The 22,942-nt window shown below is 45.6% G+C and overlaps 1 protein-coding gene across 2 annotated transcripts; it reads right to left on the reverse strand.

Moving 5' to 3' along the window:
• Positions 1 to 1,283: 1,283 nt before the first annotated feature.
• LOC122170697 (cystine/glutamate transporter-like) lies at positions 1,284 to 19,193 on the reverse strand. Of its 2 annotated transcripts, none has more exons than XM_042837814.1 (13): positions 18,950 to 19,183; positions 16,101 to 18,312; positions 14,312 to 14,438; positions 13,450 to 13,565; positions 13,102 to 13,227; positions 10,327 to 10,426; positions 10,200 to 10,244; positions 9,879 to 10,002; positions 9,029 to 9,132; positions 7,130 to 7,226; positions 6,228 to 6,377; positions 3,555 to 3,729; positions 1,284 to 2,828 (listed from the first exon to the last, which is right to left on the reverse strand). In XM_042837814.1, exons 2-13 carry the CDS (start codon positions 16,294 to 16,296, stop codon positions 2,764 to 2,766), a joined length of 1,425 nt encoding a protein of 474 aa, XP_042693748.1. In that variant the 5' UTR covers positions 16,297 to 18,312; positions 18,950 to 19,183; the 3' UTR covers positions 1,284 to 2,763. The 2 variants fall into 2 exon arrangements, with proteins under 2 accessions (XP_042693748.1, XP_042693750.1); XM_042837816.1 differs by lacking the exon at positions 1,284 to 2,828 and adding an exon at positions 4,668 to 4,863 and having other exon boundaries at positions 3,643 to 3,729; positions 18,950 to 19,193.
• Between the last annotated feature and the right edge of the window lie 3,749 nt (positions 19,194 to 22,942).

Genomic DNA, 22,942 nt, shown 5'->3' on the forward strand with positions numbered 1-22,942 from the left:
AGTTTCATCCTCTGATAATCTGGTTAGACCAGATCGGCGGTGACAGAACCATAGAGAGCTCAGTTCTTGTTTCTGGAAAGGCTGCCGCCTGAGTGTTCTTTATGAACACAGGATAAAAAAAGAAACAGAGCTGTGAGTGTAAAGTTGAACCTTGCTTTTTCCCCATCCGGCCCTTTCTGACTGCCTTTTGACCTCTCATATCGTATCTGCTTCTCATCTCCATAGTTGTGCAACTTTTATGCTCTCTTTGACTGATGAGATTTATCAGCTCAGATCCCTCAGGTTCATTTCTGCATATGGGAATTCTCTGCTAAAATACTCTTCTGAACCAAAGCCAAGAGTTTCAGCAGACAGCGATACCAGCTCTAGGAAAAACATTCTGCTTGGTACAGAATGTTTACATAGCTTTCTGGGGACAGCATCCTCCGTAAAACAAACAACGTGCTGCAAGTTGGAGACATACGTTCACTGTAAGCCGATACATTGTGACATTGTATTTTCCCTTTTTATCACTTTTAATTGCAATGGATGGCTGCGGGGCTGTTGAACCTCTGATTTCTGCTGTCACTCTAATAGTGACACCAGAACTGTCTGCATTTCCGGGGTCTGACAAGTCTCTGAACAGACATTCCATGGCTCTGCCTTTTCCTGCATGCTTAGCAGAGGCACCCACACGTGGTTTCTCTGCGTTGGTGAAATTATTTATCACGCACATGAAAAAAGCACAGTCTTTATCTTCTCTCCACAAGTTTCAAGTCTCGTTGTTGCTTTTGCTTCAGAGGAAACAGACACAAAAAAGAAAAAAAAAAAAAAAAGTGATGTTTCACCTTTTCTAAGTGTATTTCTGTAGATACAAATCAGCTCTGTCACAGCTTCAGACCACTCCAAGGTTTGGTGTGCAAGTACTGATGCTACAGTGCAAGCTTACAGTATGGGAACAGACTGACAGCACCTCATGATGCAGGAAAATCCCCCAAATCTCATTGCAAACCACACTGCCACTTGAAGGCAGCACCTTCTTCCCTAGCTGTGATGGTTTCCCCAGTAATTCCTGTTGTACATTAACTTGTCAGAGGGGGAGGATGAGCCCTGTAACCATGGTGTTCCTCTCTCAGCTCTGTTTCACACAATAACAGGAAATGGTCTCAACAAGAAAAGTAATTCTAAGTTGCTTTGGAAGAAAATGAAAAGGGGGGGTGAGGGGGGAGGGGAAGGAAAGAAAAAAAGAGATTTTTTTAAAATGGAAAAAGAAGAGGAAGAAGAAGAAAAAGAAGAAAAGGAAGAAAAAAAAAACAAAGCCTTTATTTATTTCTAGTCCTTGACTGTGCATTTTACATGTTTTGGTAAATAAATGCTACTTTGGCGTTACTCTAAGTGCATGAATGTTTGGTAGATTACAAATGCTTCACATTCTGCTCTTGCTCTCTCCAGGGCCATCAGATGAGGCTCAGGATGCTGCTTCCAATCTTCTAGGAAAAGATTAACACTCAAGTGATTGGAAATAGCTAACTGTGCTTTTTATCTTTTTAACTTCGCAACATTCATAATGTAAACCGAAGTAATCCAACAACAGAAACCTTTCTGGTGCCAGTAGTTCAAATGAGCATTTCTGTATTGATTCAGCAAGTCTTTTGATTGTAGATTTGAAGTTGAAGCTCAGACCTGAAGTCTTTCATGTCTTCCGACAGCACCAAAAGGTACACTTCATAAGGAATCTGCCCACGACTCTTTACTGCTCTTGTCTAACAAAAGGATAATCATATTTCACTGCTGTTGGGACAAAAGCTGAATTTCCAGCTTCACTGGTGGTACCAGGTGAGGTGGGGTCCTTGGAAAAGAATCGAAGCCTATTCTGAACTCTGCTTTGGGGTAGTTAGCTATTTTTTTAATATACATTTTTTACTGTGTCAGTACATTTTGAAATATCATTTCAAAGCAATAAAATTCAAAATTGAAGCATTATTTTGAAGCAAAATAGAGTTATTTCACTTACACAACAATAAATAAAACATTCTGAGTTTTCTTAGCTCGTTATTTGAATTTCAAATGATTTTCAAATATCTTCCCACTAACCCAAATCTTTGCTTCCTGGTGAGTGAAGTTTTATCCCCCCCACCTCCTGCTTTCATCCACATGTACTTCATCTCCGGTTTGCACTCCTTGCCCATTTCCCTCTATAATCTTTCCCCACAGCATCATTCCACATGGTGCTACAGATTTCATAGAATCATAGAACCATAGAATGGCTTGGGTTGGAGGAGACCCTTAAAGGTCATCTAGTCCAATGCCGCTGCAGTGAACAGGGACACCTACAGTGAGATCAGATTGCTCAGAGCCCCGTTCAGCCTGACCTAGACTTCAGTTTAAATCCTGTGCTTGACTTCCATGTAGCCAGATTCTAGTTCTGCTGTAGGCTCTCTATTTGCCAAGTTAGGAAATTAAAAAATAATATATAATTTGCTGAGGATTGGGCTAGACTGCAGAATCTGGATCTTTGTTTCAAAGACACTCTGAAAGCAAGGAAAGCTTATTTCAGAGAAGTAGATTGTTCTGCTAAAAAAGAAAAGGGCTGAGGCAGCTGTGACTTGCTCATCAGATCCCAAATGGCAAGCTTAGGGCTGCTTGCAGCAAGATTTTGGCTCAGGCTCATCCTCATTTGCAGTGATTAAATGAATAAGAGCATGGCTTGTGTTTGGAAGGATCAAAGGCATCAGGCGTGTAGCAAGTAGATTATATCTTCTCCTGTAAGTTCTGATGGTTTCCTCAGTATGTCTTGATTTCTTGTTGAACTACTTCCAACAGTAGCTGCAGTTTGTGTGTAAGATAATCTGAAGGGGAGAAAAAAAAGAAAGTTTAATCTGGACAATATCCTACGCTATGGATAAAAATCAGAAGAACATTGGCATAGGATGGATGGAGCATTTTATGTTAGCAGATGACTGAATCTGTTGGTGTTTTGTTTTTTTTTTTTTTTTGCTGTATGTTTTTTTCTGTTCACTAGTTACCAATATATCTCAACCCAACACCAAATCAAAAGAATTCAAGATTCATAATTGAAATTAGAAGTTAAAATCAAAACCAGGCCCTTGTTTTAGAATAAATCACTGTTCTTGTGCCACCAGAGCTACACCTAAGGTAAACCTGTGCCATGTACTGCATGGAGAGGAAAGGTACTTCATTTCCACACCTACATCTACACCCAAACCCATACCATTAAATACATGGCCCCCCCACCAGGCAGCCTGCACCATCTTTTCCCACCACTCCCCTCCCCAGCCTTTCAGGAAATGTTTGTGCATGGGGCTCCAGTGCCTGCTCTTCCCTCACTCTCTCCACATCAGCATTTGATCTTTTGTTCTGTTTCATCCAAATTTGATAGAAATACTGATCCCACAGATATGATGAAGATATGACAGTGCCAATCTTCTTGGATCTAGACCTCAACCCTATCTTTTCTAAAAAGATTAGGCTGGATTATTAGTATGTTCCCAAGCAACCACCCTACCCCTGAGTGTGCTTAGGTCAAGAACACTGAAACCCAAGAGCATACTTACAGAGCAGTCTGTGGCAGCGATTTGACATTTTCCTATGGATTACGAGGTAGTAGACTGGAAAGCCACTTAAAACCATGGTGCATCCAATGCTAATGTTTACAGGGTCCGAGTAGATTGACATTGCTACTGTGAAGAGGCAGATGATGGTAAAAGAGACTGGAACAAACAGGGGGACCTGGGGAAAAGAGCGAAGGCAAAACTGATCATACCAGCCAGCACAAGTTATAATCGTGTATCCATTTTAAAGAAGAAGAGAAAAGTCTGTCCTGCACGCTATTTCTGTACAATCCGTTGTGAACAAGTAGGATGCAGAAAACAAAAGTGTTCTCATGCCACCCTTGGAGCCCAGAGTGCCCTGCAAGGTGCATGCCTCCCTCCATGCGCACAGACAGAAGCTTCACCTCACTTGCAACCACACACCATGCGGGAGAGAAGTCAACTGCAGCAGCTCATTCTACGTACAGCATGTGTGCATGTGCATACACACACCCCTAAACTTGTCACCTGTGGCAACTGCTGATGGAAATTCTGATGCCAAGAGCAAAATCCCTTTGAAACAATCCAATCTTTGGTCATAACACTCGTGACTCACTTTGAGCTGCCTCCAGCCTGCCTGAGGCCTATGGCAACCAACACAGGATAAACCAGCTCTGCAGCACCTGTGCCAAGAATGCGGTTTTCAGTGACAGCCTGCTGAAAGACCAGTACAGCACTCAGTGCTTCAGCCTCATTCTTTTGGGTGAGTCAATTCGTCTGTGTTATTTGGAGGGCAAAACTGAAGTAAGAAGCTGTGAAACATTTCCTTCTTCTTTAGATCTGACCTCAGCCAAATTACTCCTCACCACATCTGATAAAGGAGCTGCTGACCTCACCTAGGGTGACAATCTCTTTTCTTGTAACACAGATCATATTTTGGATGCTGACCATACTAAGCTGGGGGAGATAGTTGCTCTAGTGATGGCAGCTGTCCAGCCACCAAACTTGCATGCTCTCACTGACTTTCCAGCCTGAGTATCCTTTGCCAGCATCTCCTACGTGCACATATTCACACAGCACATCTGTCTGAGAGATGCATGAGGGAACTGCTCTCTCCCCTTGCTGGTGTTTTCTTACCATTTTCAACTAAAAATCTGCAGGAGAAAAGTACCAGCACAATCTCTTATATTTGTCTTTGATTATTTGTTCTCTGTAAGCAAACTGCTGTTGGACGAAGAAATATTTCTGACCACTGGAGAGCAGCACATGCACACATCACATCCGCGCTGTTCTTTGCTCTTGCAGATAACTGTACTTCGGGTTTGAGGTGGGTCTAAAAAATGGGGAGAGAGAGGAAGAGACCACCAAGCTGACTAAAATGCCATCATCTTCCTCACTCCCGTTCTTAGGAATTATTAAAAACCTAAAGCTGTATCTCAAACGGATTCTCAGAAAGTAAAAACATCACCAGTGCTACTCAGTAATACATTTCCCCCAAGAATACTATTTTAAAAGAAAAAAAACCAAACTTATTAAAAATCTGAGTCTGGGTGACTGCATGAGCCAGCCAGCCAGCAAGCTCGGAAGCCTCAAGGTCTCTACTAAATACGCTGTCTCCAGTAAACACCAAGAAGAACTACCCCAAATTCTGCATCAGGCCCCACTCAGCTTGGGGAGGATCCCTGGGAGTGGTGGAAAGTGCTTCTTTTCCCCGAGTTTCTGGCTGATCAGCTGCCCAGTGCCTGTGGCCTCAGAGGTCTCCTCTCCTCTGCAGGAACTGGCTGGAGGCAGTGTGCAGGCGTGACTGGAGAGGGGAACACATTGTGCATGGCCCCAGCCAAATGCTGCCTGCAGATTATCTGGCAGTGGGAGAGTTGCCTTGAGCAGGGGCTCTAAAAGCCATGCCAGCTTTCGGGACTGAGCACTCCCCATGAGCAGGACCCCAGCAGCCAGCAAAAAGGTCCAGGAATGGAGAAAGGGGACAGGGCGGCCTCCAGCTTCCCCTTGAGGAGTGGGAAACTGAACTCCCTCGGCTCCTCTCTTCCCCTCTGTCCACTTCTAATGCTTTTCATTTCTTATGGCCACAGGTTTCATGCATTCCAAATGTTCTGGAGCTGTGCACATGGAAGCACCATGCATGAGGCACTTTCTGAAACCCCTCAGGCTGCCTGTACTTGTAGTTCAGACAATATCCCATAGAGGCTGTGTGTGGCAGGGGACTCAGCGAGCTGTGCTCAAGCTGTTCAACACTGTACGATACTTTTGTACTGGGAGATGATTTTCTATGTCAGGCTCCAATCTCCCATCTGGCAATGCTCTTTTCCCCATGATACATTCCGCTCCTCACTAGGGCTAAGACATACCTGATACTGACATCACATCCAGGCAAAGGTCCTTCCCTGCAGCCTCAGAGAGGAGAGCATGAGAACTACCTTCTGCAGTTCCCAGCCTGATACCTTGTCTCCTGGAGCTAGCTGTCACTCTGCAGCTGCAACTGGTAGCCCCATGTAGAACTGGTTTGAATAGAATTTACCACATCTGTTGTTTGGGCACATCAATCAACCTTGGGATTTTCCTTACAGAGAAATAGGGATTTAGAGCCCTTGGAGCCTAAAGGCAATCACAGCCATATAATGCTCTAAGAGAGAAAAATGACAGGCATGTGTTCCAGGCTGTTAGATACAAACCATGAATTACCTTGAAGGGGCTTTGCAGCTCCGGGTGACGGTAGCGATGGACAATGAGCCCAAGAGTGGCTAATCCTATGAAGAGCCATCGGGAGAAGCTGAAGAAGTTCAGTAGATGGTAGATATCTCCAATACACACCATGGCAGTAACCAAAGGGAACTGAGCATTGTGAAGATTAAATATGGTCAATTAAACCTTGCTATGGTCCTCAGACAGGGAAGGGTAATACGGGTCATCTCCCCCACCCCCCTGCAATCACAGATAGCTACTTCACAAACCCAACATTTCAGAGGTCACCAAACATGTTGCAAAGCACTCTCACAGACTGAAGAGTGCTGATCAAAGTTCTAAATACAAAATTATGGTGCTACAGAAAGGATGGAGACCAACAGCATTGTTGGTGCTCTATGTCCTAGGCAGGGCAATTCAAACATGCCCAAAGGCCTGTGGTACAAAGGCTTCACACAGAAGTATTTGCTAAGCTTCTAACAGGTCAACTAAGATGCAGAGGCAGTGTTATGATGGACCACTGCTGGGAAAAAAAGATGAATGGGAAGGGAGGAAGAACCCAAATCTGAGAGCCTCTCCACAAATGTGCATTTCTAGCATTTCCACTAACCTAGGAATTTCAGTTTTTCAAGTAACCGAAGGCTGGCCGAGAAATTCCCATAGAAAATATCAGGCAGCAATGGTAGGGACAGTACTTTGAAAGAATATGGCCAAGAGAAAAAGGTGGAGACTTTGAGACAGTGGGTTTGAGTCTTACTACTGACATGAGAGGACTTGCTTTTTTGCAATCTGACAGTGTCTCAACACCCTTTAAAACTTTTCAGATTCTCCGGGCTCTGCAGATTGCCATGTAAAACAAGAAAGCCAAGACTGCGAGAAGTGAGATAGGCAGATCTCCTTACCATAAGCATGACAGCAGGAAGGGGTGTATGTCTTCGAATGTGGATCATGGAGAAGAGAGGAGGCCACTGCCCTTCCCTGGAGGCCACAAACAGTGTCCTAGGAAAAGACAGGGAGCTCTATGCATCAGCATCCCACATCTGCACTAGAAATGAAAAGATCAGCAGCTGGACTGATCTCGTCATCACAAGTCTGCTCTTTAAGGCCACAGTTCTCCATTTAGCATCACTTTTCAGTGGATTTGGGAAAAAAATCTCCAAAGATTTCCATACTTCTTCAAGGACCATTTATCTCGGCACGATGCAGAGCCCACTACTGGTAGTGTCTCTGTGGGTAATAGTTAGTAGTGACCTTTAGTTGAGCACAGCATGAAAATGAATGTGTTGAGGCTGGAAGCAGAAACAAGCCAGTAGGAGGTGGAGGGGCCACAAACCTCAAGTCTTTAGAAGAGAGGTTGGCAAGTTCATGGAGAGGGGTTGTCAGTCCTGATGCTCATCCCAAAAGGAGACTAGGCTTAAGATCAAGGAAAGCCTGCTTGGCTGTGCGACAGCAGCAGCTATGTGCCAGGGATAATATATATGTCTCTGTCTATAAATATAAACTACATAGAGATATACATAAACTCGAGAGAGAGATAAATAAAGCCCAAGTTCCTCAAAGAGCAGAGCAAGTCTCTTGCCAGTTGTTAGAAAGTAGTTTTGTGTATTACAAAGATGACAGCTACAAACAGGGCAAGCTACAAAACAACAGCAGAGAGCTCCTTGCCTCCATTCCTCTCCTGAATTGTGAAAGGGTAATTAAGGAGAAAGCATTGCATTTTATAAACTTAATATCCACAAACACACCAAGCCAGAGCATCAGCTGGGCTGGAACGGAGCCCGAAGCAGCTGGGGCATGAGTGTGTAACTGGTTTTATTGCTGTCTCTGTGGTTTTGCTGGGGTGTGGCTGGCCAGCAGCCAGGGAGGCCCCATCACTGTTCATATGGCCCTTCTGCAGTGATTATGTTAATGATGCCAGGAAGGGGGAGAGAAGGATGACAGAAACATGTAGAAGCCCTGTGCTCTCCAGGGACTTCCCATCCTCAAAGAAAATCTCTAGCTAGGGACTTTAAGCAGGGGATTCTCCTCACCATGTTTAATACAGGACTTGAGGGTAGCAGATCAAATAACTCATTAGCTCTTGTGCTTTGAAACATCCCTTTCATATCAAATGATCTTTCCTTTTGCAATCAAAGCTGTGAAATGGAGCTGGCTCCAGAGAGTTTGCTCAGCTCCTCAGGACCAGGAGGACGCACTTTTCCATCAGCTCTGCCCTCCTCTCCAATCTCAAGGCTCGCCCAAGGACACAGTATAGTCGCCAGTGGAGCTGGCAAGATAACTTTTCCATGGAACAAAGTTCTTATTATTGTTTCAGCAAGGCTTGTTGAGCCTCAGCTATTGCTTTAGGAATGACCTGGCTCTGATAATGTTTCACCAAACTTAAAGCAAAGTTCTCCAGGGAGCGCTTGTTTTAGCCAGAGGTCCTCATAACACAGAGACTTGTGCCCTGAAGCAAAGGCACTGGATGAAGCCAGCAGACAATGACTCTGCTTCACTGAGCAGCTGTCATGTCAACAAAGCTTGTAGTTCACCAGAAACGTTGATATTTTACTTCAAACTGGAGTATGAAGTGTGGGAGCAGGTGAAAACCTTGGTTTTCTGGCCAGTCAGAGAGAGCGTAAACCTGGCCAGGAAAGGGAGGAAGACAACTCAAGACAGAGTGTTCTGCAGGTTATGTACTGGGAGTCAAAGGCCTTAGCTTTCTCACAAAATGCCATCCAAATGATTGTCACGTACACGGGTTATTGGTGCTTCTCTCCAAAACATTAAGCCAAAATGCAATACATTTTGAGGGATCTGACCTGGAAAATGTGAGGATTCCTCCATTCATGGTGCCAAAGCAGGACAGCGCAACGAGGACAGGGACCACTGAAATAAGGTTTGTGCAGGCTTGCTGCACAAAACTCTGGAAGAAGAGCAATCATGACTGCAGGAACATGTAGTGATCTCTAGGTAATATCAGATTCAAGCAGAAAAAACTTCCTCCAATGAAGGAGTAAAATACTTAATACTTAAAATCTTGCCTTTTTTTACTGTTATCTCTTCATAGAACAGCTTAGGTTGGAAGGGACCTTAAAGCCCACCAGCCCCAACCCCCTGTCATGGACAGGGCTGCTCCCCAGCAGCTCAGGATGTCAAAGGCCCCATCCAACCTGGCTTTGAGTGCATCCAGGGATGGGCACCACAGCTTCTCTGGGCAGCTGTGCCAGAGCCTCACCACCCTCTGAGTAAAGAATTTCTTCCTAACATGTAACCTAAATCTCCGCTCTTTTAGTTTAAAGCTATTCTCCCTTGTCCTATCCGTACTAGACTATGTAAGAAGTCAGCTCCCCTCCTGCTTAAATAAGCTCCTTTCAAGTAGGTTCTCAGTGAGGTCTCCTGGCGCTTTCTCTTATCCAGGCTGAACAATCCCAGCTCCTTCAACCTTTCCTAAGAGAGGTGTTCCAGCCCTCCAGCCCTTTATCTGCAGATTCTTTTTCATTATTTTTTAAGAAAGACTAGAAGGTAATGTTTTCTAATAATTCAGAGAAACAACAAAGAAAAACAAAAGACTTTTATGAGGAAAACTATCTCCTAGACCCTTGTCAAGACCACCCCCTTCAGTATAAACCAACCACACTAAAGACAGTTATCAGTAGGGTGACAACTCACCACAGCAACAGCTGGAGAAGCCAGAACATCTTGTGTTCCCAGGGCAGTGTAATAGGAGATGTTGGTGAGCATATACCCCACAATGACAGTGATCACAGACACAATGACAGCCAGGGGGATGTTTCTGTAAGAAAGAGGAAGAGAGACACGCAGTGAACAAGCTGTTATACCTTCATTTCTCATCATGTTACTGCAGACTGCAGCTGCTGTTGGTTTGGTGAACCCACAGACTTATTTCCTCCTGTTTTGTTTGCTGGTGTATAGGGACGCAGTGGTAGCCCAGGACTGAGGTACAAAAGCCATCTACTTCTCCAGCCTTACCGTTCGGGTCTGACCAACTCCTCACGCACAAAGCTGGTCTGGAACCTGTGCAGACACAAGGAGAGGCTTTGAAGCAGCTCTCAGACAGTGACACACTGTCAGTGAGTTGCCCTCCCATCACACCTACCAGCCTGAATATGCGAACATGCCTGCATAAAAAGCCAAGGGCAGCTTATCTGGAACCAGCGACTGCCTGTCAAAAGCATCCTGGAAGTTTTTGGTGTGGCCTACAGAGGAGAAAAAACAACAGATGTGTCAGATATGGACATCCTTCCTGCAGGCTGCGTACCACCTGCCCAAACCTGGGACAGGTGTGTGTGACATCATGGGCGCCAGGTATTCAGATTTGTTGCATTGTTTTAATTTGCAGTGCTGTGTTGGCATAGTCAGGGACAGAAGAAAACTATCCTCTCCTGTTCAGCTACAAGAGATATGTCAGGAAAGGCACTGTCTGGAAGTGGGAGATCACAGAGAGGAGAAGACCTGAATTCTCCCATCCTTTCTTACAGCCCAGCTCTGATTCCCTGGGCTGACCCCTCTCCCCATCCACTGACAGCCGGATGCTGGCTCTGTTTGATGTTGTGCAGCCAGCAAGGCAGCTAATGCAGCTCCCCTGGTCCCATGCTGTGTGGAGCATGGGAACTGAGAAGAGGGGCTACTGGCGTGGGAATGGCCCCGCAGGAGGGGAAGTGGGGACACAGGGGGCAAAACAAACACAGTAATAAAAAGTAGAGGTGATTGGATCAAAGTGCATTTTACCAGCTCCTGCAGTTTTCCTAAAAGTGCTCTGCTTGAAATAAATCTGGGCCAGCACCAAGAAGCGGAAGAAGAATGGTGAGTTTTACAAAGCTGTTCCTCTTCAGAAAAGAAAAAAAATGTACAGATCAAAGTCAGGATTTTGGTTATAGGGCAGATTTTATCAGACGTCAGAAAAATAAGGAGAGGCAGGCAGGAGCATGGAGCAGCCTCTTATCTGAAGGAAGAGCAGCAAGAACACAGCCAAAAGGAGTTGTATTTCCAACATTTTCAAATCCAGGTGGCCCTAAGTTTGGGTTCCACATCTGTGTTTGGTTTTCCATTTCAAAATGTATTTAAAAGAAGAGGCACAGAGTTTGTGTGGTTGTTCCTCCCAGTGAGGCACCTCAGTTGGGCATGGGGTGCGGAGCACTGGTCCAGCAAGGCTCTGAAACAAATCCCAGTCAAAGGGGAAGGCAATGGCAGGGGGAAGAACAAGAGTGCAAGCAAAGAGAGCAGGGAGAGGCTGCGGAGCAAGGCAGACTCATTTAAAAACAAGAACAAAAATGAAGTTAAAAAAAAAAAAAAAAAAATACATGGATTTGAAGAAAACTAATGTAGAAAATGGAATGGGCCAATTGGGGTAGTCTTTTTATACACTAAAGTGACTGCTTATAAGTAATGGCACATAAAAAGGATTTATTGTCTGCAATATATTAATGAGTGATTTAGAGTCCCCCATGAGTCACATTAAACACAACCTGTCATCCCGGGGTCTCTCGGTGGATTCTCTCTCCAGATGTCACCGGCACTTATCCTCCTCACTGGAAGACAGTGCCAAGGATCCAGATTGCCATTTGAAGGCATCCCTAACAATAATGGCTCTGGATTTCTAGCTGCAGGGCAGACCTTCAGTTCAAAAGTGCTGCCTGCCCGAGGGGGTTTTCGCGCATTCAAAGGAGCCAGCACCAGACATCAGAAAGAAACATGAATGTTGATCCTCCTGCCTTTGTTGTTTCCTCTGCAGAGGAAGGAAATAGTGTGAAAACAGAGCTGGCTTCATCCCCTGAGTGTGAATGCCATGGGCTTTTCTATAAACTGAGGCTTGGATTAAAGCCAATACTCTTGTATCAGTCCCAGAAGATATCGTTGCGAGGTTTTATCTTATGTTTTCTTTTCCTCTGGATATGAGCACACAATTGTGCATGAGTCCATTGTAAGTTTACTATGTTACTACCTATTTCCATTAGGGGGTAAAAAGCATCAGCAAAAGCCACAGGAAGGGTAGAGATGCAGTTACCAGGGCTCAGCTGGGGGCTGGTAACTCCTTACAGGGCTGTGACAGGCTCAGGACACCAGGGGATGCTGTCACATGTCCCCCACATCCATGGCATCTGCACTGCTTTGGAAGGATTTCAAGACATGCTGACAGTGGGTATCCCAAAGGAAAGGGTCAGCAGAGGAGTGTGCCTCTGTCAGCCCAGGTGGGCTCATACAGCCCCACTCATTCCCAAAAAGTACTGGAGTACTGTGTCCAGGTCTGGAGCCCCCAGTACAAGAAAGAGAGGGAGCTGTTGGAGAGGGTCCAGAGGAGAGCCACAAAGATGATCAGAGGGCTGGAGCACCTCCCCTATGAAGACAGGCTGAGGGAGCTGGGCTTGTTCAGCCTGGAGAAAAGAAGGCTGCAGGGTGACCTCATTGCAGCCTTTCAGTACCTAAAGGGAGCCTACAAACAGGAGGGGGATCGACTCTTTGAAAAGGTAGATAACAGCAGGACAAGGGGAAATGGTTGTAAGTTGAGGGAGGGAGGATTTAGGTTAGATGTCAGGGGGAAGTTTTTTACTGTGAGAGTGGTGAGGTGCTGGAACAGGCTGCCCAGAGAGGCTATGGATGCCCCATCCATAGGGGTGGTCAAGGCCAGATTGGATGAGGCCCTGGGCAGCCTGGTCTAGTATTAAATGTGGAGGTTGGTGGCCCTGCATGTGGCAGGGGGGATTGAAGACTCACAATCATTCAGGTCCCTTCCAACCCTGGCCATTCTGTGATTCTGTGAAAAACCTGCAGAGAAAGCTGAGCCGGGAACACCAGCCCCACAGAAGTGACACAGCTTGAAGCCAACTATCCCACACACTCAGCCCTGAGCTGTGTACATCCAGACATCACCTACCCTGGGCCAGCAGCATCATCCCTGGCACGATGATGAGCATGAGGGCCAGCAGCTTGACGACGGAGAGGGCCGTCTGCAGCCGTGCGCTCCAGGTGACGCTCCAGGAATTGAGGGTGAGGACTGCATCTGGGGAGGAGAGCATGCTGCAGCATGTTGGCACATGCAGGAAGAACTGCTCTTGCGTTGAGGGTGATGGGGACAAAAGTGCATCCTCCCAAAGAGGGTGTTCAGAGCAAGAGATGCAGACAGAATGCCTTCAGGTCTTGGGCCCCAATCCCAGAAGATAACACCCCATGGGAAGTCTGAGGCAGAGAGGCCCCGAGACGTGGCATGGAAGGTTGTACTTACAGTAGCCCAAGAGAGAGACGAGCTTCACAGCAGGGACGGGCGCTGCACAGGGGGCAAAAAATGGCTCCAGCAAGTAGCGACCAAATGCCAGAGAGACCACAGCACTGTTGGCGGGCCTGGGGAGGGAAACCAGGCAGGGTCACACTTGGCTCTGTGGATGGCCTCAACATGGCGGGATATAGGGAGCGAAGCTTCCTCATAGTGTGTAGACCCACCCTACCACACGGATCCTGTCATCTTTTTCACAGGTTTTCTCAGTAAATAGGTTAAGAGGCACAGATGCAAGAAGTTTAATTCTTAACTCAAAAACAAAAGTTGAGATTAATCACACACGGCAGTGCTGCGTGTTTCATGTGTCCTGCTTCATCTCAGCGCACATGGAGGACAGGCCATTGGGAGAGGAGGATTAGCTTTTTCAGGTGGAAAAAAAAAAAAAGCAATTTACAAATTTCTAACTTGGTATTTAACTTGGGACTAAGCCAGAAAGCTTTTTATTTTCCACAGAAGAATGTGAGAAGCTTCACGATGGAAGCAGAAAATCAGAAACTAACTTGTCATCTGCTCTCAGTGGCCAAGAAATACCACAGCTCTTGAAGGATACCAGCTGCCGGGGGAGAAGAAACAGATTCCTCAAGCACAGATCGCAATGAACACATGCAACTATTTGCTCATTCTGTCTTCTTCCTTCTATCACTGACAGTCTTTAAAGTTATCCAGTTGATTGTTGTTTGGTTTTTTTTCCCATTTCCTTTACAAACTACTTAGACTGTTACCTGGCACCATAACTGAACACCGAAACAAACAAAACACAGCAGCAAACTGCAGAGCACCCAGCAAAAATCAAACAAACAAAATCTCCTACCTGATAGCAAAAAACTCTGCCCACAGAAACAAGAAACTTGGCAGAGGTCCCAGGGTCTCCAAAATATAGATGTAATGTCCTCCAGACTTGGTGATCCTTGTTCCAAGCTCTGCATAACACAAGGCACCTGGCAAAGTATAAATAAGCTTAGTAAATCATCCTTTGGATTTCCTCTTTTCTCTGTGCCTTTGAGGGCCTGAAGGAGTCTGCTTAAAATAAGCAGTGAAGCAGAAGAAGAAAAACAGCTTTTAGCAGAACCATTCCTTTCCACATTTTTGTGTGTTATGATGTTTAGAAGTCAGTTCACTCTTCTGTCAGGGGAGGGAAATTTTCTGCTAATTTGTTTAATGATACAACTTTCCAGGGAAGTCATGTGGAAAGGTAGGAGAAAGAACCACTGCTACCCACTAACCACTACACTACAAGAGACCCCTTTTGACCCCTGGAGGTTTGGGTTGTCCCCTCTCTTCTATGCTACACAGTGGACAGGGGATGTTTTACGAGAGATCATAAAATGCTTCACGCCTTTGCGCACGATGCCCACGTGAAGGGGCTGAGTGCTATCGGGGTATGACCCACAGGTGAGATACCCCATCTGCTTGTCCCAGCTTGGGCAGCCCTCCAGGAGCCCCGGAGTGGTACAGCTGCGCCCCCTCTCCTGCAGAGACCATTCATGGTCACGCCAATGGCAAAGACCCCAGACTTTTCTGCCTCTATGTGAATTTGTGCCAGCACCCTGCCCAAAGTCTTGGCAGACCCCTCACATTTTACTCAGCGGCTCTCCTTTGCTTCAAGCTTGTGTTTAAGGGTTTTGTGAAGTTGGGCTAGAAGAACCAAACAACAAATTTAGCCACAAAATTTAGCAGCAACTTGACAAAGAGGCAGCCAGGCCACAAGAGGAGACCAAAGGATGCCTCCCCATGCAGGGGCTGAGCTACATGACCAGCACACACCTGATCACTTTTTGTTCAGCTCAGTTAAAAGAGCATCTGTGATTTTTCTTCAGGCAAAAATAGATCTTTCCCCAATCAACCACGCACAAGCTGTATCCCACATGTGTAGTAAAGGCAGCCTATGCTCAGCAGCACATGGAACTTGAAATACTGGAAGGCATAGCAAAGAGAAAGAACCACAATCACTCCCAGGTAAATAATTGAACGTCTCGGTTTCTAAATGCCACATTTAGAAATGTCTCATTCCAGGGTATTTTGTCCACATGGAGTATCTTTCCTTTCTTCTTTTGTTTTTGTTTTTTTCTAAGTGGTGAAAGAGGAAGAACTTTAAAGTTACCCACTGAAATAAACACCAGCTTTCTCCCCAGAGCTGTGAGATCTTGCATTTCTCCCAGCAGCACTGTTGGAGGATTGCTGAGAAAGTGCTTCTATACAGTTAATGAAGAAAACTAAAAGCCAGGGCTTTTTTTGCATGCTAACTGTAAGACTTACATTATTTCAGAGGAGCAGAAATCAACATGTCATCAAAAAGTCAACCCTTTGTGAGACAAGAATAGTACTAAAAGCCAACAGCAGAGCAAACAGAGAGCACTGATATCTGCTCCATCTCCCGGATCTGAGGTAGCACCAGACTCACCCAAAACATTTTGAACAGACATTTGCCTGCCCCAGCAGAGGTGCTGGTAACCCCCAGCCTTAGCAAGCCTTTACTTCTGTGGCACTCAGAACGGGGAGATTTTGCTCTATTTCACTCCCAACTTCTTACGCTTCCAGTTTTGCTGGCTCCCCTCACCTGCTGGGTGCTCAAGCAAAGGCCGACCCAACTTCCCACTCACCGAACATGGAGAGGAGCCCACAGGCAAACCACACCACCAGGGAGAACCCCACAGTGCCCGAGTTTTTCAGCACTCCTTTGGGGGAGATGAAGATGCCGCTGCCAACCATGCTGCCGATGAGAAGCGAGAAAGCCCTCAGCAAAGTTATCTTTTTCCTCAGAAAGACAGCCTCCTCTTTTTTCTTGTCTTTCCCCATGGCTGCTTTTCTATCCCCAGGGGAAGGGCATGCATTTAGGAGATACGCAGCGCCTCAGCTGTCTTCAAGGTTCACCTGTAAGACAAGGAAAGAGTGAGGGATCTGGGGCTCTTCCATTCAGGACAAGATTTTTTGCAGCAATTTGTCAAGATCTGTGGAGTCCTCCTCTACCTCGAGATCCACCCAGCAAACAAACTGCAGGTTGATGTAATGGGGCCTAAGTTGGGTAAGCATCGATATTGGCACAGCAGCAGAAAGGATATTTCAAGTTGCAAACTTAGCAATCAAGACCTTGGAAATCACTTACATTATTTTTTATATTATTTTTTTTTCAGAGGAGCAAACAGCCCTGTTAATTGAGGTACACAAATGATACGTTTCAATTTCCTATTCATCTTTGATGAATGAAAGAGCCCTGACTGCACTTTACCACAAAGCCTTTGTTTCGTCAGTGTTTCTTAATATAATATCAAGCCATTTTATTATCAGATCACTGAAGAGCCAAGGATAAATATTGCTATCAATTACAAGATAGAGAGCAGACAGTCACTGGTATCAGAGATGCTTTTGGTACTATTAATATGAAAACCTTTCTGGGTAACAACAGCATGAACAAGGAGCTTTTCCAAGAAAAGAGAGAACTGCAGACACTCCAGGGATCAAGCAGGCTGACTTTGATCCAGCTCTTGTGCCGCAGTGAACTCCCACTCCATCCCTCCAGCCCTTGTCCCCCCCACGACTCAGTGGCCCTTGGCTGCCAGGACAGCAGTGTTATGAGCCTCGTTTCCAGGCTGTCAGTGACAGGACATGGAGTCCACAGGTTGTGCTCGGGGTCAGTTTGTGGCAGGGAATCATTCTCCACTTTCCCTCTGTTCTGGGCTGATGTCTTCATCAGGAAACTCTCTAACCACTTCGGTAGGTAAGGCAAATTCACATCAAGTAGCACAGCCTAATTTGCTATAGCAAGCATGTTTGTAGTTACCCCAACAGCAAGAGGGGCATTTTATGATATTAATCAATCCTGCTAGAGCAGACAAGACAGACATGGAGTGATTTGGGTCCCATTCTCCTGCCTGCCATACATCCCCTCCCTTGTACACGCTGCCTCCGTGTTTTTTTGTTCTAATGCTGTCAGTCACAGGTACAAACATTTGTCCCAGCCTCATGACTGCGTGCTATTGAAAGAGAGACTTTACAAGAGAACCACATCTTCTTGTTTCCTCAAATTATTTAATAATTGTATCAGCATGTCGGTCAGCAGGCAGCAGCCACCTACAGAAACCCAAACTCATTTTGCTGACATACTGCGTTCTCTGTCCCCGCGGTTCTGAAGGGACGTTTCCCGCTGCTGCTCACCCACAACAACGCTCTGCGTGCCCCATACAATCCCACTGTAACTGAGGGCTTCTGCCCCACATCCTTGCTCATCTCCGTGCTGGAAGAAGCGGGGGCTATCACTTCTCCCCTGTCACACAGATGAACAGCACATGCACAAAGCCCTCTCCTTCCAGTGGCGTTAGCTGCTTTCTCTGAGATCACGCCAAGCCTGCACAAGCATCTTTCCTATCAAGCCAGCCAAATGTGGTTATTAAGCCCCTAATGAGCCCCAGAGGACTGCACGGGCTGATGGGTCGCGGCAGCAGCGCCATGGAGCCGCTGCCCACAACATCATGGGGCTGCCCGAGGCTGGGGCTGCCACCGACCCGCAGCTCCCTGAGCCCTGGGCTGCAGCAGCTCCTGGCAATTAAGAACACTCATCGAACACCGCTGTCTGCTATTGGGATTTCTGAGCAGAAGAGAGAAGCACAGAGCATTCGTTTGTGAAGACGAATTAAAATCAGTGTGAAGAGAGATGTTTTGTGCGCAGATATGGCTAAAGCACGACTGCGAGAAAATTAAAAGGGCACTTATCTGGTTGGCTGGGGGTTAAACCAAGCGGGTGCATTTGCAATCCATCAGATTCCCATTCCTTGCTGGGATCCCGGGGCGGCAAAAGGCAGCAGCTCCTCACGGGCTCTGAAATTCCACAGAGAGGGGGGAGCATAAAAAAAAGGAGAGATCAAGTCAAATTTGCACACCAGGTTAATGATCCACTGTAAATAACAAACTCTCTACTTCTGTCCACATGGTGTTTTTCTTCATATACATACTATTGCCATGCAGGTGTATTTGGAGGCAAAACAGTACAGTAAATTTCAGAAAGGTGAAATCTATCAGGACTTCTTCCAGAAGCTGTTGAAGGGAAAAAAAAAAAAAAAAATGGAGGAGGGGGGAAGCAAGCAAGAGTAATAGAAAGCTGTTTAACAGCGGTTCAAAGAGACACCTAACAGTGTGCCCAGGGAACCCACTCTCCTGCTCTGCTTCTCGCTGAATTCCAGGCATTAACATGCAGGGATGTTAATCCTGGTTGCGATGCTTAAGAATATTCACAATGTGCTTAGCCCAAAGTAAATGCACAAAGCTGCTTTTTGTTCACCCTGTGACTTAAACTACAGGCTCACATCCTTCTCCTGCAAAAATACCTTTGCTGGAAATCAGCAGCCAGTGGGACCGGAGGAAAATAGAGCCATCTCACAGCTTCCCACCTGCTGCGAGTTTACTCTGCTGTTCTTCATTTTTATCGATTTTTCTCTTTCCAAGCCATTAATCTTACCTTGCAGACACTGCAGCATGGATGGAGATGAAGGAGATCAACGTAAAGGGGAAGCCGTGTTTGCTATCTGTAGCGGTGCCTAGAGGCCCCAGCCGAAGGAAGGACCCATCGCCACGAGCATACAGAGATGTCACTCTTCTGGGAAGCCATCCACAGACAAGCAAGTTAGAAGAATTAGAGAGAGAAAGCACCATCCCCAGCTGGGACCTGGAGCAAGCAGTGACCTCCCTCCTCTCCTATCATGCAGGAAGCGGGTGGCATCCCTGGGAAACAACAGTTCATACCTCCAAAGTCCCAGTTCAATGACTTACCAAAAAAAAGCCCCTACCAGGGAACACTCCTAACTGTTTACAGCTGTATTTTCTTTGCGTGGGCCTCAATCAATACAATACAGCCAAGAACAGGTTAACCCCTTCCTTTTCACGTCGCGAACAACAGAGGTGTCAAACTGTTCACCGCGGTCCCACTGTTTTCGCTTTTTTTTTTTGAGCCAATAAATGTCACTCTGATTCAATGTCTGCCACAAGGCACAGGATCTAACTAAATAAAATCAGCAGTGAATGGGAGTTTTTTTATTCATGCATGAAAGTAGCATAAATAAGCTTTAATGAGGCTGGTGGTGGTCTGTTCTGGGAACATGATCAGAAAATCTATTTAGGAGACCTGAGAGTTATTTGTTTATAGACCATAATGAACACAAGAAACTGGCTGAAAAGACAAGATGTGCGCCTAGACTTCTTTTCAGCTTTTTACAGCTGTTTTACCACCCTAAATAAGAAATCCAAAGGGACAGTAGTTAATAAATCAGCTCATTCTTGCAGCCTGAGCCATAGTAATAAATGCAAGGTGATTGCTGTAGGTGTAAGCATAAGGATCATTTCCAATTTCTCCTCTTTCTACTTCACAAATTTAGTCTTGAGAGTTATCTATGAGAAGAGTGGAATGTCCTCATGTTCCTTTCTTAATGAAAATATTTTGTTAAGCTCTGACAGGAAAATGGATTTTGGCCTGGGTCACACTTACCATCTCTGTCACATTATTTAGGGGCTTCCTGCTGTCCTTTGGACAAGAGTGACGATTCCTGGAAAACAGGCTGATGAGCCTGACATGTTGCTGATGTGATGATCATATTTTAATTGAGAACCTAAAAACGTTGAACCCACACTTCCACTCTTTTGCTAGAAATTGTTCCAACTGAGCCTGGTTTTCAAGCAGCAACATTCATGTTGTTACAGAGCTCCTTTCTACCAGAATTTCTGACCTTCACTTAGTTTAAGATTATTTATTACAATCAGTCTGCCAAAGAAGCCACTGCAAGTGCATATATTTTAATGAATAGCAGCATTGATTTATCTTCACAAGATGTACAGATTACATGATGTCATCCCACTTTTCTGAGCATCTGAGTGCAACTCTTCATTCAGCTGCCACAAGAAACATGCTTCTGTGCAGCCAGAACTCATTTCCCATGAAAGTCACGCAGGAACATTGGCTCATAAGGATTTCTTCCTTTCATGTCACCTGTGACACATGCAAAACATAAATACGTGACTGATGTGCACCTGACTAAAAGAGACTCCACTCTTCTTCCACAACAATGGCTATTAATGTCTATCAGAAGGATGTACCAGCATCCCTGTAAAAAGAACTAACTCAGTACCCCTTCCAAACGGGAAGGAGTAAATACCCCAATTGCTTGCCTCCGTGCCCATCATTCCCAAAGGGCCAGCACCCAGAAAACTAGGCTCTGGGGCACAGATAGAAAGAATTTCACAAGGAAACTGTTGAGCATAGCAGGATGCTCTGTGAGGCCAGCGTTTTGGCTCAATAGCCTCTCTTGTGGGGCACAGCGTAGGGAACAGTCCTTAGAGCTTTGTTCTTTTGCAGTCTGCACTCCAAGTAGCAAGCTGTTTTCACTCTCCAAATCAGACCTCCTCCCTGGAACAAGACAGTTTGTCCTATTTGAAATTGTTTTCTTAGCTGTGTAAGACAGAACACAAACAAAAATAAATCTAAACTTTTCTATCTGGTAGAAGAGATCCAGCAGAAAAGTCTAATGCTGTAGCAAAGCATGGCCAATTTTTCCTAAAATGAGAATTCCTTTCAACCATTCAAAATTTTTTAAAAATAATAATAATCCTGAAATACAGCAACATTCCTGCCCTTCCTGATGATTTGTTGTGCTTCATCAGTGCCGTCGTCTGAGTTCTGTTCTGTCTTTGACAGGGAGCTAGTCCTAGCTTTTGCAGGAGAAATTTCTCCATTAACCAAGTCTTTGCTTTACCTCTTGCCCTACCTGGGAGCTATAAAGTTCTTCCTTCCTACTACTACTCTGTCATTAGCCAGAAGCAAGCTGCAGGCTGTTCCCTGGGGAAATGGGTCCCTATCAGGGTTAGAGGTGCTGTCTAGTACAGAGGGACATGGTTTGGTGGATGTGGCAGTGATGGGTTGATGGTTGGACTAGATGATCTCAGTGGTCTCCTCAAACCTTAATGAGTCTGTGATTCTGTTCTATGACTGCCACACAGCCCAGGAGCTGCTATGAGGGGCAGGGGGGGGCAGTTAATCAAGGCCAACGTCCCCATCAGTGCTAGGACAACAGCCCTGTCATCCTCCATTATCCTCCATCTGCTTTCAGATGACAATCCAACGTCAAAATCTTTTTAGAAATGTTCTACAAGAACAGGACACATCTTATGAAATGCCAGCCCCACTCCTCACCATCTGCACTCACAAAGAGGACAATCCCTACTAATGCAAGCTGTTTTATCCAGCCATGGAGACAGTTCTCCCCTCTCAAGATGTTTTGTTGATGCAGAGGAAACCTTCCCCTGCTCCTGCGCATTGTTGGATGGCGAGCCCCATCTGACGGAGGTTCCTGACCTAACCCCACTTTAACCATCTGGAACTGAATTCTTCCAGGACTGATTGTAATAAAATGCCTCTTTCCATATTGCCTCGTATATTATGCTACGTTCCTCCTTTATCTCACTGAAATGCTGCTGATTTATCACCCCAAGCCTCCAGCTCCCCTAAGGCTCTATCACAGTGCCTGGCTTTCTTCTTTCTCTTCCTGTCTTGAGGGAATTCAAAAGAAAATTTAAACATAAAAAAAAAAAGGAAATCCTTCACACTGGGATTATCCACACACTCATGATTGCTATTCACCTTTGATGTAGCTGTCTAACTGATGGTTAATCCTCAGTATTTTGTGCTAACTGTCCCACTGCAGTACCTGAAGCACGCACGGCCCAGACTCTGCATCGAACATACCTCAGGATGTGGGGACTCTCCTTTTGGCCTCTGTTCAGCTGTTGCTCATTTATTAAAATAGAAGCCAAAGGCACAATTACACTGGAGGGAACACATTTCCTTGTTAAACTTCTCTGGCTTTCATCCAGAATTTCTCAAGCTATGGAGATTTGTGTTTTACTGCACAGAGTTACAGATTAATTGCTCACCATTCCCTGTGCCTCTGATGGAACAGAGGAACATGAGTAGGATTTCTCTGACCAGAAACACTACCTCATCCCCCATGAAACAATACAGGAATGCACATCTTTGGTTTCTGACCATCCATCCCAGGTAACAGGGAGCAAGGGGTGGGAGAGGATTTGTTAAGGATGGTGGTTACCAAAAGGGACAGGATAACAACAGGAAACAGCTCATGCAGAGCTTTAACCCCAGGTCTGGAAGGAGTCCACCAGGCTGTGCACAGAGGTCCTACTTTGTGACTGCAGTGAAGCAGAAATATGTTATTACAACTCACGATCTAGGGAATGAACATCTGGCACCAGATTCCCTAAGCATTCACTAACTATAGCCTGCTAAAGCAGATGCTGAAGTGCAAAGGCACATCAGAAGCACGTGCTGAAGGGCCATTCAGATCATGGCTGTAAGGAGACATCATTCTCTCAAAACCTTATCCCAATAATTGCATCTACATACCTTGGTAAGGGATGGCATTGTGTCATTGTGTCACCATAGGAAAGA

Source organism: Centrocercus urophasianus, unplaced genomic scaffold, assembly GCF_019232065.1.
Source record: "Centrocercus urophasianus isolate 14NV4802_14NV808 unplaced genomic scaffold, USGS_Curo_1.0 seq_73, whole genome shotgun sequence".
Lineage (NCBI taxonomy): Eukaryota > Metazoa > Chordata > Aves > Galliformes > Phasianidae > Centrocercus > Centrocercus urophasianus.